The 15,001-nt window shown below is 50.6% G+C and overlaps 1 protein-coding gene across 1 annotated transcript in view; it reads left to right on the forward strand.

Annotated features, from left to right (window-relative positions):
* Nucleotides 1-15,001, forward strand: part of otog (otogelin) — a 431,253-nt gene that overhangs the window by 177,268 nt on the left and 238,984 nt on the right. Inside the window, exon 26 of the mRNA XM_072517704.1 lies at nt 12,479-12,586. Within this exon, the coding sequence (XP_072373805.1) occupies nt 12,479-12,586 (108 nt within the window). The remainder of the gene's footprint in view (nt 1-12,478; nt 12,587-15,001) is intronic.

The following is a 15,001-nucleotide window of genomic DNA, read 5'->3' on the forward strand; positions in this document are numbered from 1 at the left end:
CACCAGTGGAAAGAGGCAGAGTGTTGATGCCTCGTGTGTTTTATACTGGGATACCACCTTCTAGTGTTCTGCCTGGTGATTGGTTGTGTTCTGTCCTGTGTGTTGATTGGCTGTATTGGGTGTCTGTCACTGCCTGTCTGTATCTCATTATGTGCATGAGTGCATATCATGACACTCTCGAATGAGACGAGTCTGTCCACCAATTATGCCCGGTAACCGGGTAAAAGGAACCAAAAACCAACGACTCCGACCTCCTTCTACATGTCGCCACCGGAAGTTCCCCCTCTGATGTTAACTCTCATTTAACACCCCAGGTGGCAGGTTATTTTAAATCCTTCCCAACACCACTAAAAATACTGCCCTTGTACAGGTCGATCCCTCTGACCCAAGAATCAAAAGCCTCCCTTCTGAATCATCTCTTCAGCCATCCATTACCCAGCAAATTATGAAGCTTGCCAAGTCTTTGACTATAACTGCAATCCATACTTTACTGTACAACATAAACCTCTACAGTTTAGGAAATCATATTTTGCTCTTTGATTGACAAATCACTTTTGTTTGATATGAACCTGAGTTTTAATGTTCACCACTTTCTGGAAAGTGATTAATCAATGAGAGGCTGAATAGTGGATTGTTTAAAATCCTTTGATCACAGAAATTAATCTCTTCTTGGCTTGTCAGTGAAAGATTCTGTTTGCATCTATGCTATCTGTAGTGAAAGATAACACAGAAATAAGTCTTAGCTTCTGCAGCTCAGTGAATACACTGTATTCCCTTTGAACACAGTTCTCAGCCTTGGTGTTGTACCCCAGTGGGAACAAAGTGACACTAGATGTTCCAAGGTTACCAAAAAATTGTTTGAACAAAAAATATATCAGAAATGAAGCAGATGGGGCAGCACGGTGGCGCAGTGGGTTAGCCCTGCTGCCTCACGGAGCCGAGGTCCCAGGTTCGATCCCGGCTCTGGGTCACTGTCCGTGTGGAGTTTGCACATTCTCCCCGTGTTTGCGTGGGTTTCGCCCCCACAACCCAAAAGATGTGCAGGCTAGGTGGATTGGCCACGCTAAATTGCCCCTTAATTGGAAAAAATGAATTGGGTACTCTAATTGTATTAAAAAATAGAAGAAAAAAAAATGAAGCAGATGGCACTCAGAAACACTTCACAATAACATTTCTTAGGTGATTGTGGCCTGAATACGTTCATTAATTTTTAACACTACTTTGAAAATGAAAATTCCATGGCTATCAATGCTCCTGACATATTGTGCTTTGATGGAATCAGGGCTCCATGCTATTCTAAGTAACAAAAAATGTATGCCATGGATGCACAAGTTAAAGTGTTTTAATAATAGCTGGAGTTAAGTTCAAACCTGCCTTTCCATGTTAAGCTTCAAAAATGAAAATTGAAGTTTAGCTGTCTGTAAAATGTGGTAACATCTGTAGAATGGACAGGATTTAGATTTTTGATTCTAAATTGGAACGCTGATTGACAACGTGACCGACCTGATCGGCATTCTTTTAGCACCTTTGCCAACACCCACACCACTATGACATCAGCACAATGCACCCAAAATTTAGACACCAAGTGACACCTTTGGTGCCCGAAGGACAGCACTAGCAATCTGAATTCTGAGCTGACAGAATCTAAACTGGTTAACCAAAATTTGTATATTTCATTCAGTGTAAAATAAAGTATAGAAAGCAAAATAAAAAAGAGGGAAAGGGATGGTATTGAGAAAGCAAGTGATAACGACAGGAAGAAAAAATAATAATTCTTATCTTTTTTAAACCTCCAACAATAATTGGAATAAGATTTCACAGTTGTAAAATTACATGTTCAGGGCTAAAATGGTTGTTTGGTACTTATCACATCACTAAAAATTCCCTTACACCTGAATGTATCAACTCTAACTTTTTCTAGAGGATTTAGTATGCAACTAGCGGGTAGATACTGCAACTTCACAATCTTTATGAATTTTTGTCAATTCTATTGGCAAGCTACTGATGTTGCCAAGCTTATGGAGGCACCAAGTACAGCAGACAGCAACCTCAGGATTCCTGTCTTTAACTGCGCATGTGTGGATTCTGGAAGTTGCTCTTTGATTTATTTTTTATAGCCTCATTATTATTTCTTTCACAAAATCTGAGCCATTATTTGCCTTAGCTCACCCAAACTCGTATCCACTGACTCAAATGCTGAACCAAAGCTTAGGCTTTTCAACTAACAGAATTTAAAAGGTGCTAACTTCTTGGTCTTCAACAACTTGCTTATTCCTCAATGTCAGATTATTAATTCCTCCAACAGAAAATGGCCATGGGGTTATTTTAAGTCTGTTGCAAGTATTTGAGAGTAAGAAATCAATTTACCAAACTTAATGCAAATTAAGTAAGATAATTTTATTGAATAGAAATTGTTACCGTTGAAAAAGATTCCTTGTTTTTTTTACATTTGATGTTCTCAAGTTTCTTTATTTACTTCAGTGTGCAATGCTTTACCATTTTGGATTTTTAGATCAATTCTGTTAGCTACCAAATTAACACATTTAAAGACATCAACCTATTTTTGTTACCCAAGGCTAAGAAAAGGGAAAACATGCAGAAGGCCTGACATTCCTGCAGAGAGGAAGAACACAATCTGAGGAATTATAAGACCATAAGACATAGGAGCAGAATTAGGCCACTTGGTCCATCGTGTCTGCTCCGCCATTCAATCATGGCTGATATTTTCTCATCCCCATTCTCCTGCCTTCTCCCCACAACCCCTGATCCCCTTATTAATCAAGAACCTATCTATCTCTGTCTTAAAGACACTCAGTGAATTGGCCTCTACAGCGTTCTGCGGCAAAGAGTTCCACAGATTCACCACCCTCTGGCTGCCCAGTGGGATCTAAACCTGCTGTGAAAGCCCCAAGAAGAAACATTCAGAGGAAATTGATCCTAGATAGAATTAATTCAGTTTTACCCCTGAAAGGAGAATAAAAGATTGAGTAATTCCTTCTTTGGGTAAAATTGGACTTTACCAGGGCAGCACAGTGGTGCAATGGTTAGCACAGGGATTACGGCGCTGAGGATACGGGTTTGAATCCCGGTCCTGGGCCACTGTCCATGTGGAGTTTGCACATTCTTCCCATGTCTGCATGGGTTTCGCCCCCACAATCCAAAGATGTGCAGGTTAGATGGATTGGCCACGCTAAACTGCCCCTTAATTGGGAAAAAAAATAATTGGGCACTCTAAATTTATAACAAAAAAAAAAATTTGGACTTTATCTCTGAGTCGCATGGTCCTGTCCCAAGTTCTCCCACTTCTCTCGGGCAGAATCTCTATTATACCTTTACAGGCATGGATTACCTATGTTCACCATGTAAATGACTTTGCCTTGCAATATTGAAGCCAAGTGGTGAAAACTTAACCCAAAATAGGAATATTGATGCCAAGCTATTTACCATAACCCTAGATGTAGGTCTGAATCCAGAAAGAATAATTTCAGACTATGCTTTAATATCTTTTTTTTAAAAACATGATAATTTTGTTTTTTTAAATTTGTATTAATTTATTGAGGGAAATTATTGGAGAAAATTGTGAAGGAGAGAATTAAACTTCTCTTGGAGAGGTAAGGTATGATCAAGGATAATCAGCATAGCTTTGTCAGAGGGAGGTCGTGCCAGACAAATTTGATTACATTTTTAGAAGAGGTAATGTGTAATTCATGTATTTTGTATGGATTTCAGCAAAGCCATTGACAATGTGCCACATGGGAGACTGATAAAGAAGGTAAAAGTACATGGGATCCAGGATAACTTGGCAAGTTGGATCCAAAACAGGCTTAGTGGCAGGAGACAGAAAGTGGTGGTAGTTGTTGTGGCTGGGGACCAGTGTCCAGTGGCGTACCACAGGGATCAGTGCTAGGTCCCATATTGTTATTTAAGCGATATGGATGAGAATGTGGGGAGGATGATAAGTAAGTTTGTGGATAACACAAAGATTTTCCGGATGGTTAATAATGAGGAACAAGGTCTTGGGTTGCAGAAAGATAAAGACAGGTTGGTCACATGGGTAGATCAGTGGCAGATGGAATTTAACTCTGAAAAGTGTGAAGTGATGCACTTTGAAAGGGTAACAAGACAAGAAAGTACTCCATGAATGTCAGGATACTAGAAAGCTCAGAGGAACAGAGGATTCTTGGGGTGTTTGTCCATAGATCCCTGAAGATGGCAGGACAGGTTAATAGGGTAGTTAAAAAGGTATACAGGACACTTGCATTTATCAGTCATGCATAAGATCAGGGAGGTTATGTTGGAGTAGATCGGTGTTAAGCCATAGCTGGACTACTGTGCGCAATTCTGGTCGCCTCACTATAGAAAGGATATGATTGCACTGGAGAGAGTGGAGAGGCAATTCACTAGGGTGTTGTCTGGGTTGGAGCATTTGAGTTGTAAGGAGAGGATGGATAGGCTCAGGTTGCTTTCTTTAGAGTAGAGAAGACTGAAGGGGAACCTGATTGAGGTATATATGATTATGAGGGGTATGGACAGGGTGGATAGGAAGTAGCTGTTCCTTTTAGTTGAAGGGTCATTAACAAGGCAACATAATTTTAAGTTGAGGGGCAGAAGATTTAGGGTGGATGCGAGGAAAAATAATTTCACCCAATAGATGGTAAAAATCTGGAATACCATGCCTGAGAGGGTAGTAGAGGCCAGAAACCTCACAACCTTTAAAAAGTGTAATAAGTCCACAGAGGCAGAAGTCCCGTCACCAGAATTCCTTTTATTTACAAACCCAACAGCTGGACAACCATGTCCATTCAGTCTGCTGTCTACACTGGGAGTGCAGAGGATCTGGCACTCCCTGTTATATACACAGAAAGGGATTCCCTGATTGGGCCACTGATCAGGGAACTCATATTCTAATTGGCCAATCTCAAAGGCCTGGCCTAAGTCATGACAAAAAGTACATGCACTTGAAATGTCATAACATTCTAGGCTATGGGCCAAGTGCTGGAAAGTGGGATTAGTGTAAATTTAGTGTAGATTGGTCGGTGTAGACTTGATGGACCGAGGGGCCTCTCTGAACTATATGACTCTATGAGCTGTAAAATTCTCTTCAAAATGTTCGAAACATGTACTGCGATGTTCTGAATAAATTTGATTTACAGAATTACAAACTTGCTTAGGAATTAATATTCCTGACTCATCGTGTGAAATTACATTGAGAATCTAGCACATGTTTGCAATAAAGTGGTGTCCTAAACGTGTGTGTGAGAAGATTTGCTTATAGAGTGTGATCTTGTAGTAGATCTGCTGGAGTAGTATTTCCTAGAATTTGCTGCACCTGAGAGAGGTGGCAACAGAGATTGAGAGAGTAATTAACAAAGCACATGCGATCATAAAGAGGGGTATTGACAACTAAAGTAGGGAAGTTATATTGAACGTTTATAAAACTCTGGTTAAGTCTCAACATAGGAAATAGAAGCAGGAGAAGAATGTATGTTGAGACTATTCCTCCAATCAGTATGGTTATGGAGGATCTTGAGCTTCAACTCCACTTTCCTTGACCTGCTCACCAGAAATCAATTTTATCAAAGGGTCCTTCAAGATTGTTTATTTCCACAGAAAAGCTGCAACCTAAATTAAATGGAACAAAATTAATTGTACCCATCTTGATTTAAATATTATTCCTGGAAATTCCATTCAGTACAAATTAGTGACAAGAATGCTGTGTTTCTCATGGTGAAACAAATTGCAGTACATCAGGCTGAATTTCTCCAGAGCATGGGGCGAAATTCTCCGTTATCGGCGGAAACTCCGCCGATCGGCGCAAAAAACGGCGCAAATCCCACTTGCGTCACGTCATAAAAATGGGCCGATAGTCTGCGGCCCGAAATGGGCTAGCAGCGACGTAACGGGATCCGCGCTTGCGCAGTGGTTCACGCCGTGCAGCGTCATACGCGCTGCACGGCGTGACGGCTCATAAGGCCGCGCAGCTCCCCCCCCACCCGACCGGAACAGCCGACCGCAACACCCGACTTGATGGCTGGCCGTCGCTCAGCCCCGAGGTTCGAGTCACGCGATGTGGAGGCGCTCCTGGATGCGGTGGAGCAGAGGAGGGACGCCCTGTATCCCGGGCACGGCCGCAGAGTTGCCCCACGCCACAGCCGGCGTCTGTGGAGGGAGGTGGCAGAGGCCGTCACCGCTGTGGCCCTGACACCACGGACAGGCACCCAGTGCCACAAGAAGGTGAACGACCTCGTCAGAGCAGGCAGGGTGAGCGTCCCCCATATCCCCCATATCCCCTCTCCCCCAAATCCCCCCCTCCCCCATATCCCCCATATCCCCCCTCCCCCATATCCCCCATATTCCCCCCTCCCCCATATCCCCCCCTCCCCCATATCCCCCATATTCCCCCCTCCCCCATATCCCCATATCCCCCCTCCCCCATATCCCCCCTCCCCCATATCCCCCCCTCCCACATATCCACCCTCCCCCATATCCCCCCTCCCCCATATCCCCCATATCCCCCCTCCCCCATATCCCCCCCTCCCCCATATCCCCCCTCCCCCATATCCCCCATATTCCCCCCTCCCCCATATCCCCCCTCCCCCATATCCCCCCTCCCCCATATCCCCCATATCCCCCCTCCCCCATATCCCCCCTCCCACATATCCCCCATATCCCCCCTCCCCCATATCCCCCATATCCCCCCTCCCCCATATCCCCCCTCCCCCATATCCCCCATATCCCCAAGTGAATCCAGCCCTAACCTTAACCTCTGCAATGCACGCGCAACCGATGGCGTGCATTCATATACCTGCCTAACACTGTTGCCTTTTACCCCTGCCACCACCCCCCCCCCCCCCCCCCCAGGAGAAGCGCGCACACAACAATAGGGAGCATGTGAGGACTGGAGGAGGGCCCGCTGATGAGAGGCCACTGACCGTACACGAGGAAAGGGCCCTGGAACTGGCTGGCGGACCTGACGACCGGGAGGTTGCTGATGCAGAGGTCGGGGCCCCACGAGCAAGTGAGCCACCAACAGCCCGTCCCCATATCCCCCCTCCCCTATATCCCCCTCTCCCGTATCACCTGATCACTGCCTGATGTCTAACCATGCATGCTTCATTGTGTATCGCAGGACCAAACGTCCAGGCACCCATCCCCGCAGATGCAGACCGCCCGCAGGATGCCCCTCGGAGACCACGGGAGACGGAGAGACCCGAACCCTCCAGCATGCGACGCCCGCAGGATGCCCCTCGGAGACCACGGGAGACGGAGAGACCCGAACCCTCCAGCATGCGACGCCCGCAGGATGCCCCTCGGAGACCACGGGAGACGGAGAGACCTGGAGCAACAGGGAGACGACACCCCCGTCACGTGCGGGAGCGACCACCCAGCGATGAGGGGGGCAGCCACAGGCCCCCGTCACATCCGAGCCAGGACACCACTACCCAGGACACCACTATCCAGGACACCCCTACCCGGGACACCACTACCCAGGACACCCCTACCCGGGACAGCACTACCCGGGACAGCACTACCCAGGACACCCCTACCCGGGAAGACGAAATACCGGACAGTGACTCAGAGTGGATGGGTGGAGACGAACCCCCACCCCAAAGTGCCATGGACTCAGAGTGGGACGAAGAGCACGACACAACGCCACTGCTGTCACCAACACCCTCCACCATCGCAGAAACACTCACCACGGTTGGGCACTTTAGTGATGAGGCGTCTGGTACACTCACTGGTGCGCACAACACAGCCGTCCCGGTACAGCAGGTGGAGGTAGGAGCAGCAGAGGGACCGGGCGGTCGGAGGGCAGCCCAGGCCAAGCGAACATCTGCCGCCCAGATGGATCCCGGGTTCCTGCAGTTACCACACCCACACATAGATCCGATGCAACCACCGACACGGAGACGAGCGAATAGGGTGACGGGTGGCTTGCGGCGGCTGCGGTCGCAGGTGGAGGAGTCCACCCGCGTCCAGGAGCTGGGAGTGGTCCCGGTCATGCGTGCCACCCAGGCTGACACCGCACGGGTGGCGTCCGCGGTGGAGGCAATGGGTGCGACGGTGTCAGACATGGGGAACGGTTTGCGAGGCCTGGGGCCTTCCGTGCAGGCGGCGTCTGTGGCCCAGGAAATGGCTGCCCTCTCACAGGAGGCCATGAGCCAGTGCCAGCGCCAGATGGCAGAGGCGCTCAACGCCATAGCCCAGTCTCAGCAGGCCATGGCCCAGTCTCAGCAGGCCATAGCCCAGTCTCTGCAGGCCATGGCCCAGTCTCTGCAGGCCATGGCCCAGTCTCAGCAGGCCATCGCTGAGGGCATCGGCGCCAGTGGCCATGTGCGAGCTGGCGTCGCACTGTCGCAGACAGGGTTCGACAACCCCCTGGGCTCCATGGCTGCAAACCTGCAGACCCCTGTCGATACCAGCACGGGCCTCCAGGACTGGCAGCGCCAGATGTCGGGGGCGCGTCGGATGGCCAGTCCGTTCGCATCCCCCACCCATGTAGAGGCCTGGGGGCCATCGGGCACCCCGAGGGAGGAGGAGGTGGTGTGGTCCATCCCGGCTCCCTCTGTAGGGGAGGTCCCGGTACACCGCGACACCTCGGACTCCCCCCCTTCCGTCCCAGGTGCATCGGGTGGGCAACGGGCAGGACAGGCTGGCAGCTCGCCATCCCAGTCGCCCGGGCCGCAGCCTGGCCCATCTAGGCCAGGACGCCCCAGGAAACGGCCGCCAAAGGGATCCAGTGTCAGAGGGCAGGAATCACAGGAGTCCACCTCCAGTTCTGCTGTACCGTCTGGGGAACCACGTAGACGTAGTCAAAGGGCCCGTAAGGCCAAACAATTAGACACTGAGTAAGTTGGCACGGGTGCAGGGCACAGATGAGTTTTAGGCGCTAGGGCACGTGCATGAACTCCTTTGGTTATTAAAGTCAATGTTACACCTACCGAAGCTGCCTTTATGCTCTGTCCAAAGTGTGCGGGGGTGTCATGTACGTTGAGCGCAAGTGTGTGTGTGAGGGGTGGTCTTACCTCAGCCCCAGGTGAGTCTGCCCCCTTCCCCCTGGGCCGCCATCAACATCCCCCGGGCAGAGGACGGGACCGTGCGCTGCAGTATCACAGCCGCATGCAGGGATGGTCCGGGTGGATGGTGGTACTGTGGCCATGGGTCAGACATAGTCCAACGATGTAGAGCCAGGAGCTCATCGGAGGCGGGCTGTCATCATTCTCCATGGCCTGCGATAGACACGCGTCCACCCGCAACTGGGTGAGCCCGGCCCGTTGTGCCGCCGGTGGATCGGCAATTGGGAGTGGGGGGGTGGTGTGCATGCGGGTGGGGTGTGTGGGGTTGGGGAGGGGGGTGATGGTGCTGGGTGGATGGATGGGTGGGGGGTGTGGGTGGTCGGCTGTTGTCATGGTGTGCGGTCTGTGGCCATACTACCCGATTCCCACGCCCATCTAGTCAGTGAAGCGGGCGTCTATCAGTCTGTCCCGTGCCCGCTGGGCCAGCCGGTAACGGTGGACAGCCACCCGTCTGTGTCTACCCCGTCTGCCCTGACCATTGCCCCCATCCCCCTCATCTGGGGAGGACTGGGCCTCTTCCTGCTGCTCCTCCACTCCGCCCTCCTCTGCCTGCGGCACATCGCCCCTCTGCTGGGCTATGTTGTGCAGGACGCAGCACACCACAATGATGCGGCCGACCCTATCTGACCGATACTGGAGGGCGCCCCCAGAGAGGTCCAGGCACCTGAAACGCATCTTCAGCACGCCAAAGCACCTCTCGATCACTCCCCTTGTCGCTACATGGGCATCATTGTAGCGGTTCTCCGCCTCATTGCGTGGCCTCCGTATAGGCGTCATCAGCCACGATCGCAATGGGTAGCCCCTGTCGCCCAGCAACCAGCCCCTCAGCCGGGGATGGCGTCCCTCGTACATGCCGGGGATGGATGACCGCGACAACACGAATGAGTCGTGTACACTGCCTGGGTAACGGGCGCAGACGTGCAGGATCATCATGCGGTGGTCGCAGACCACCTGTACGTTCATCGAATAGGTCCCCTTCCTATTAGTGAACACGGCCCTGTTATCTGCAGGTGGCCGCACGGCGACGTGCATCCCATCGATCGCGCCCTGGACCATGGGGAACCCGGCAATGGCAGAGAAGCCCACGGCCCGGGCATCTTGGCTGGCCCGGTCCACGGGGAAGCGGATGTAGCGGTGCGCCATGGCATAAAGGGCATCTGTCACTGCCCGGATGCACCGATGCACCGATGTCTGCGATATGCCGGACAAGTCCCCACTCGGTGCCTGGAATGACCCCGTTGCATAAAAGTTCAGGGCCACCGTAACCTTGACGGACACGGGGAGAGGGTGTCCCCCGCCAGTGCCACGCGGTGACAGGTGTGCCAGCAGGTGGCAGATGTGTGCCACGGTTTCCCGGCTCATCCGGAGTCTCCTCCTGCATTCCCGGTCCGTGAGGTCCTGGTATGACTGCCGGGGCCGGTACACACGGGGCGCCCTCGGGTGCCTCCGTTGCCGTGGGGCCGCGACGTCCTCCTCCCCCTCCTCGTCCTGTCGGTCAGGTGTCCCTCCAGCCTGGGCGGCTGCCGCCTGCCCCTCTGCGGCAGCCTGCGCCGCCTCTCTGGCACGCTCCTCCTCCTCCTCCTCCTCCTCCTCCTCCTCATCCAGGGCAACATAGACATGAGCGGCTGCCACCACGGCGGCCAACATCGCTGGATGATCTGAAAACATGACGACCTGGTGGGGGGGAGGGGAACGACGACATGTCATCATTGCCCATATCCCCTCCTCCCCCCAGCCAGGTGGCATGGACCGCATGGGTCCAACTGTTGGAGGCTGGCACCTGGCCAGGTGGACCAACTCATTTGCCCTCCCATCACCCACCCCGGCACGGACCCCCCCCCGCCCCAACCTCCACCCCAGCACGGACCCCCCCCCAACCTCCACCCCGGCACGGACCCCCTCCCCAACCCCCAACCTCCACCCCAGCACGGACCCCCCCCCCCCCAACCTCCACCCCGGCACGGACCCCCTCCACAACCCCCAACCTCCACCCCGGCACGGACCCCCCCCCCCAACCTCCACCCCGGCACGGACCCCCTCCACAACCCCCAACCTCCACCCCGGCACGGACCCCCTCCACAACCTCCACCCCGGCACGGACCCCCTCCACAACCCCCAACCTCCACCCCAGCACGGACCCCCTCCCCAACCCCCAACCTCCACCCCAGCACGGACCCCCCCCCCCCAACCTCCACCCCGGCACGGACCCCCTCCACAACCCCCAACCTCCACCCCGGCACGGACCCCCCCCCCCAACCTCCACCCCGGCACGGACCCCCTCCACAACCCCCAACCTCCACCCCGGCACGGACCCCCTCCACAACCTCCACCCCGGCACGGACCCCCTCCACAACCCCCAACCTCCACCCCAGCACGGACCCCCTCCCCAACCCCCAACCTCCACCCCAGCACGGACCCCCCCCCCCCAACCTCCACCCCGGCACGGACCCCCTCCACAACCCCCAACCTCCACCCCGGCACGGACCCCCTCCACAACCTCCACCCCGGCACGGACCCCCTCCCGGCACTCCCCCGGAGCCCAGCCTACTCTAACCACCCCCCCCCCCCCCCGCCGCACACACACACAAGCCGAGACACACCTCTTCTCAGGCAATCAGTCTGCGGCCACGCCATTTCCTGCCCAGAGCCAACCCCCCAGGCCGTCACTCACCTCCTCGCTGGTCGGCGTGAGCCTGGAGCACCGGGTCACGCCGATGAAAAGGAGGTTTGATTGACGTCGACGTGAACGGTCATCACGTCGACGGGACTTCGGCCCATCCGGAAGGGAGAATATCGGCAGGCCGAAAATCGGCTGCCTTGCGCAGGCCCGTGACATTCTCCGCGGCAGCGGCGCCATTAACGCCCCGCCGACTTTTCTCCCTTCGGAGACTTCGGCGGGGGCGGGGGCGGGATTCACGGCGGCCAACGGCCATTCTCCGACCCGGCGGGGGGTCGGAGAATGACGCCCATGATGTCTAGGAATATTTGAGTCAAAATTATACCATGGTAAATTAACTAAATGTGTCAAAAAAATAAATTAGGTCATAGTTCCCCTTAAAGCAGCAATTGAATCAGCTCGAATTATAGAGTTAATGTTACTTAGAAAGATAGGATTGTGGATCTAAGTATTAACCTTTAGCCTAGATTGAACTGCAAATAATACATTGTAAATGTCAATTCTTAGTACAGATTGCTAGTTGTCTTACCATGTTCTAGGATATGTTTCAGAGTTATTGACATTTATAGCAGTGTATTTAAAAGTAAAAGGTAATCAAGTGTATTCAACTGAGTGGCAAAATACCTTAAAACACAATTAGGTTAACTCCATCATTTTATTTTAGAAAAGGGGCATCGATCAGTAAATATCACTGTTTCATGTTATCTGTATGTACTTATACTAGCCTTGTGAAGCATGAAGATGAGTGCTTTAAGCCAAATGAATGTCCCTGTCTGTGGAAGGGGAAGGAATATTTTCCTGGTGACATAGTAAAATCACCCTGCTATACCTGGTAAGTAAATCATCTTCTAGTGTCAGTTTGCACAAACTCCTTTCTTTAAGTTATGGCGGTTCTTTGTGTTTATTCCTGTTTTTCGCCTTTATTTCCTTTCCTAAGTGACTTGATAATCCATGACCATCTAGATGCTGAGCACTCTCTGGTACCTTGCCCATATATCAATTCTTCAAGTCATAGCTTGGTCAGTGACAGGTTACTTGATCATAGCTGACACTGTCTTCATCTAGTATCATGGGTGCCCACTTCCAGCGGCAGTTTTCAAATAAATTAAACGGAAAACAGAGTCAATGGTACTAAATGTGGAGGTATGACAAACAGTAAGAATGAATCAACTGCACCAGGCTATAGATAGTTAGCAAAAAGATGGGATTTAATATGGTGAAAAGTGACATGATGCATTTTGGCCGCAGTATTAAGGAAAGGCAATATAGGCTAAGTGGCATAGTTCTAAAGTGTGTGCATCTTTGGAAGCTGGCAAGATATATTGAGAGAGTAATTAACAAAGCACATGTGATCATAAAGAGAGGTATTGAGTACTAAAGTAGGGAAGTTATATTGAGCCTTTATAAAGCTCTGGTTAGGTTTCAACATAGGGAATAGGGAATAGGAGCAGGAGAAGAATGTATGTTGAGACTATTCCTCCAACCAGTACGGTCATGGAGGATCTTGAGCTTAAACTTCACACTCCTTTACCTGCTCATCAGATATCAATTTTATCAAAGGGTTCTTCAGATCGTTTATTTCCACAGAAGAGTTACAACCTAAATTAGGCATGTAAATTGAACAAAATGAATTGTACCCATCTTGATTTAAATATAATTTGTGTTGCAATTACCTATCTTAATTTTGCATTGCAAATTTGAATATGTTTTAAATTCAATAAGATCTTTCAGAAAAAAAAGTTGTAATGTATTTCACTATGCATTGGAAATGTAAATGTTGCCACAGTCCCAGAGTCTTTTAAGAGTTGACTGGTGGTGCTTTAACCTGAGGGTCACCACACCTCAGACGAGGGTCAAGGTTGAGAAGGCGGAGCCTTCATGAATAACCTCAGCGGTATGGGAATTGAACCTGCACTGTTGACGTCGCTCCGGATCAAGAACCAGCCATCCAGCCAACTGACCTTTTAATGAGCATGCATCAGATGCTAATGCTAATGCAAGTGGGCTTCCCAATATTGTTCATCAGGAAGCTCCACCCCCCCACCCCTCCCTTAAAATCCCGAGAACATAGTTGCAGAAGTTCTTCCCACCATCGGGCAAATGATTTTTGAACTCATTCCAAATTCAGTTATCCTGCCCACCAATCTTCCCACTGCAGATGGGACTGGAAGATTCTGGCCGATGAATCTAAAAATGCTCTAAACCACAAAGTATTAAAACAATTCAATGCATATTAATTACTTTTTCCTGTGATTAAATTCCAGTTGTCCTTTGTTGTTATTGTCATTTTTTTGGTCTTTTCCTTCTTTCGAATCCTCAAGGCTGTTCTATCCAGGGGAATCAAGAAAGTGGTTAAATTATGTGTCAATTAGAGCAGCACGGTGGCATAGTGGTTAGCATTGCTGTCTCACGGCGCCGAGGTCACAGGTTCAATCCCGGCCCTGGGTCACTGTCCATGTGGAGTTTGCACATTCTCCCCGTGTTTGTGTGGGTTTCACCCCAACCCAAATATGTGCAGGGTAGATGGATTGCCACGCTAAATTGCCCCTTAATTGGAAAAAATTAATTGGTACTCGAAATTTTTTTAAAAATCATGTGTCAATTACTTATATTCTGAGGTCAGATATGTGCCTTGTACTATCTCTGTTAGAATTCTGTATTGGTAGAACAGGCACCGAAACTGACAAAGACACATTCTGCCCAGTCAACCATGCAATGTCCTTCTCACTAATATCTGGGCACTTGTTCCAAAATTGGCAGACAGTCCAGTCAAGTAACAGTCTGGTATAGTAACATTCACAGAGTCATCCATTTCGGCCAACGTCCCAGACTCATCCATCAAAGCTACAAAATTGGCCTCTAACCAACAATGCAGAAAATTGACAAGAATGCCCTGTCCACAAAAGCAGGATAAATCTGATCCAGTTAATTACAACCTCATCAGTCCACTCTCAATCACTGCAAGTGTGTCATCAACAGTACTATCATGCAGCAGTTATTCATCAATAACTTGTTCACTGATGCTCACTTTGGGTTCTGTCAGGACCACTCAGCACCAGATCTAATTACTGCCATCATCCAAACATGGATCAAAGAGTTGAATTCCAGAACTGAGCTTACAGTGACTGCATATGCATCATTTGACTGAGTGTGTGGGCTTCAAGGAGTCCTAGTAAGACACAAAAGAAGAAGGTTGTAGTTGTTGGAGGTCAATCATCTCAGCTCCAGGACGTTGCTGCAGGAGATC

This window comes from Scyliorhinus torazame, chromosome 10, assembly GCF_047496885.1.
Source record: "Scyliorhinus torazame isolate Kashiwa2021f chromosome 10, sScyTor2.1, whole genome shotgun sequence".
Classification (NCBI taxonomy): Eukaryota; Metazoa; Chordata; class Chondrichthyes; order Carcharhiniformes; family Scyliorhinidae; genus Scyliorhinus; species Scyliorhinus torazame.